The following is a 2,731-nucleotide window of genomic DNA, read 5'->3' as shown; positions in this document are numbered from 1 at the left end:
TCATATGTTACAAGTTAATTTATCTTGGATTACAAATTAATTTTAAGATGGTAAAAAAAATGATCAAATATAGGTGTCAACCTATAATTTTTCTAGAAAAATCGACATGAGAATTACGCGAGAAACAAAAAGATTATTAGGAATATATTTGAAAAAGTATTCCTGAACACTAAAAAATGTTTCCACATATAATATATATATATATATATATATATATATATATATATATATAATTTAGTTATTGAAAAAACTTTTACTTTTAAAAGAAAAAAATTAAAAGAAATTTATAAGTATTTTTTATAAAATTTATTTTGAAAAGTGTTTTATATAATATATTTTTTAAAAAATATTGACAGAAATTTTTTTAAATTCTTTTATAATAAAATTTATAATAATTTAAAAAAAAAATTAAATAAAATTAGTAAAAAATATGAATTTTTTTAAGAGGAAAATAAGTGTTCACGATGGTTAAGTGTGAAAGTAAGAAAGTGTTTTAGAGTTATAGTTCAGAAACAGATAATTTAAATCAAAGGCCACTATTCAGTTCACAGAAATCCCCATAAACAACTACTTTTGCTCGCATTGAAGCTCTTCTTTCGTATTTGATGGCGAATTTCTGAACTCATCGATATAACCAACCAGTAACCTCAAGAGCTATCTATGCATCATCAACATAATAAAGAATAATAATAACAATAACAAAGAGATGAAACAATGAGCTAGTAGCTGACATTACTGGCCGTTGTAATCTTTATCATGGTGAAACACATGTTCAATCCTGTCCCCTTTCCCCTTCCCTGCTACTCAATTCCGTAGGGCCTCCTTGAAACAAAAGAATAAAAAATCAAAGCAGCCATGGAAAAAGCAAAATCAAACATTGACATAAATACCTCATTTATGCGGGTGGATGAAGTTCTATTCTATCCATTGATCCATCAAGCATCCTTACAACAAAGAAAACCAACAAAGAAAGACACAACCAGGAATGAGCACACACATAGATTTCTCAACATTCAAGTCACCACCACCTCCTCCACAAACAAACCTAGAAAAAGATCAAACTCGGCCCATTTTCTTTTCTCCAAATAGAATCACTGTAAAACTCATACTAACACTAACCGAATCACTCCATTTCAAATTTCACAAACTACCTCACATGATAACAAAGACTCGAGACAGTGAGCTAGTAGCTCAATAACAATCATATAGCATCACCCTACCCTAGGACTCATTGCACAATGCGAAAACAATCATATAACATATATAAGGTAACAAAGAATTACTCCGATTTCTCTGTCACGTGCTCCGCTGAATCATCCTCCGAGTTCTCCGCCTCATCTCCATCCTCTTCGCGGTCGCCATCTCGATTGCTGTGGTTCACGGCGGCGACGCGGCGCTGTCGAACAATGTTGGAGAAATTCACAGATAAATCGGAGTAGATAGAGCGAACCTTGGAGATGTTGCCGTGGATCTGAGTCATGAGGCTAACATTCTTCACCATGTTGTCAGGAATCTTCGACTCGTGGTTGCTGTTCACCTCCTTGATCAACGCACGGTTTTCGTCCAGCACCGTCTGCGCCTGCCGGAAGCTCCGAGTGAGCATGTTCCAAGCCTCGTCATCGCCGTCGCATTCCTCGTCCTCATCCTCGTCGCCGAAGTCATCGGTTCTCTCTCCGGCAACCTTCGCTCGGTTGTTGAGCCAATCAGGCTTCGTCGTCTCGGCGGTTTCGTCCATCTCCGCCGTATCCTAATTTCAAGTACGATCGAACATTTCGTTGTTCGCACGAGAGTCCCAGTTTTCGAGAAAAGTGTTGGAATGAAGATTGTTATGACGTTTCTTGCGGCAGCGAGAAGTTGGAGGCACGGGGCATTGACCCAACTATGGCGGTTAGCCTTGTGAATTGTGTAGGTGATATTTGATTGTGACAGTCTAATGAGAGTCGGGTGATTTGGCGCTGTTGGGGAGCTGGCAAGTGACAATTGAAGTCTGTGAGCGAATAAGATGACAGACGGTGATGAAAGCAGATAAATATCTTATTGGGTTTTGAATACGATGATAAATAAATGAATAAGGAAATATCCTCCCGCGTTGTGAATATTAATAAAATATGCAGAAAAATAAATATCTTGGAGCTGACGGCACCAGAAAGTGTAAAAGCGTAGTTACTGGACTTTTTTTGAGAATAGTAAGAGGACTTTAGCCTTTAGGTATATGTAATTATTGGAATAGTTTTTTATATGCAATTAAAATATAGGTTAAAATATGTTTCTAGGATTTTTTTTAATATATTTTGTTTTCTAGTTTTCAAAGAACGAAGTTTCGTTTTATTACTTTAACTATTAAAATTAAGTAAATAATGTAGTTTTGGAACAATATCCTCTTCTTTTTTTTCTATTTTGAGGCACGGTTTTGAATTCTTTTATCGATACAAAATGTAATGTGTAGGTATTGAGTAATTTGGTATAAGAGGATAAGTGTTTTAAATGAGATAGAGTTTGACTATTTATTTACTAAAACTTCATTTTATAAGATTTATTTTTCTAAAATAGTTTTACACTTTCTTTTTAATATTTTGAGTTAATTGATATTTTTTTAAGATTCAAGTATAAAAAAATCTAAGTATGTTACAGGGATGCTAGTAAAGAGTATCAATCAAAATCTTTTATCCTTTTTTAGAAATGATTTCTCGTAGAGTTGTTTGCATACCTATAATTGGTTCTTACACATGAA

General features: G+C 34.1%; 1 protein-coding gene across 2 annotated transcripts; it reads right to left on the bottom strand.

The window, feature by feature from the left end:
- Window positions 1-475: 475 nt before the first annotated feature.
- Window positions 476-1,878, bottom strand: LOC114193255 (protein ELF4-LIKE 1-like). 2 transcript variants are annotated; one of them, XM_028082982.1, is made up of 3 exons: window positions 1,284-1,878; window positions 891-944; window positions 476-822 (listed from the first exon to the last, which is right to left on the bottom strand). In XM_028082982.1, exons 1-2 carry the CDS (start codon window positions 1,733-1,735, stop codon window positions 896-898), a joined length of 501 nt encoding a protein of 166 aa, XP_027938783.1. In that variant the 5' UTR covers window positions 1,736-1,878; the 3' UTR covers window positions 476-822; window positions 891-895. The 2 variants fall into 2 exon arrangements, with proteins under 2 accessions (XP_027938783.1, XP_027938782.1); XM_028082981.1 differs by having other exon boundaries at window positions 476-944.
- Window positions 1,879-2,731: the final 853 nt, after the last annotated feature.

The sequence above is a fragment of the Vigna unguiculata genome, chromosome 8 (genome assembly GCF_004118075.2).
Source record: "Vigna unguiculata cultivar IT97K-499-35 chromosome 8, ASM411807v1, whole genome shotgun sequence".
Classification (NCBI taxonomy): Eukaryota; Viridiplantae; Streptophyta; class Magnoliopsida; order Fabales; family Fabaceae; genus Vigna; species Vigna unguiculata.
Note: the sequence above shows the minus strand (reverse complement) of the source record. Positions and strands in the feature narration are given on the sequence as shown.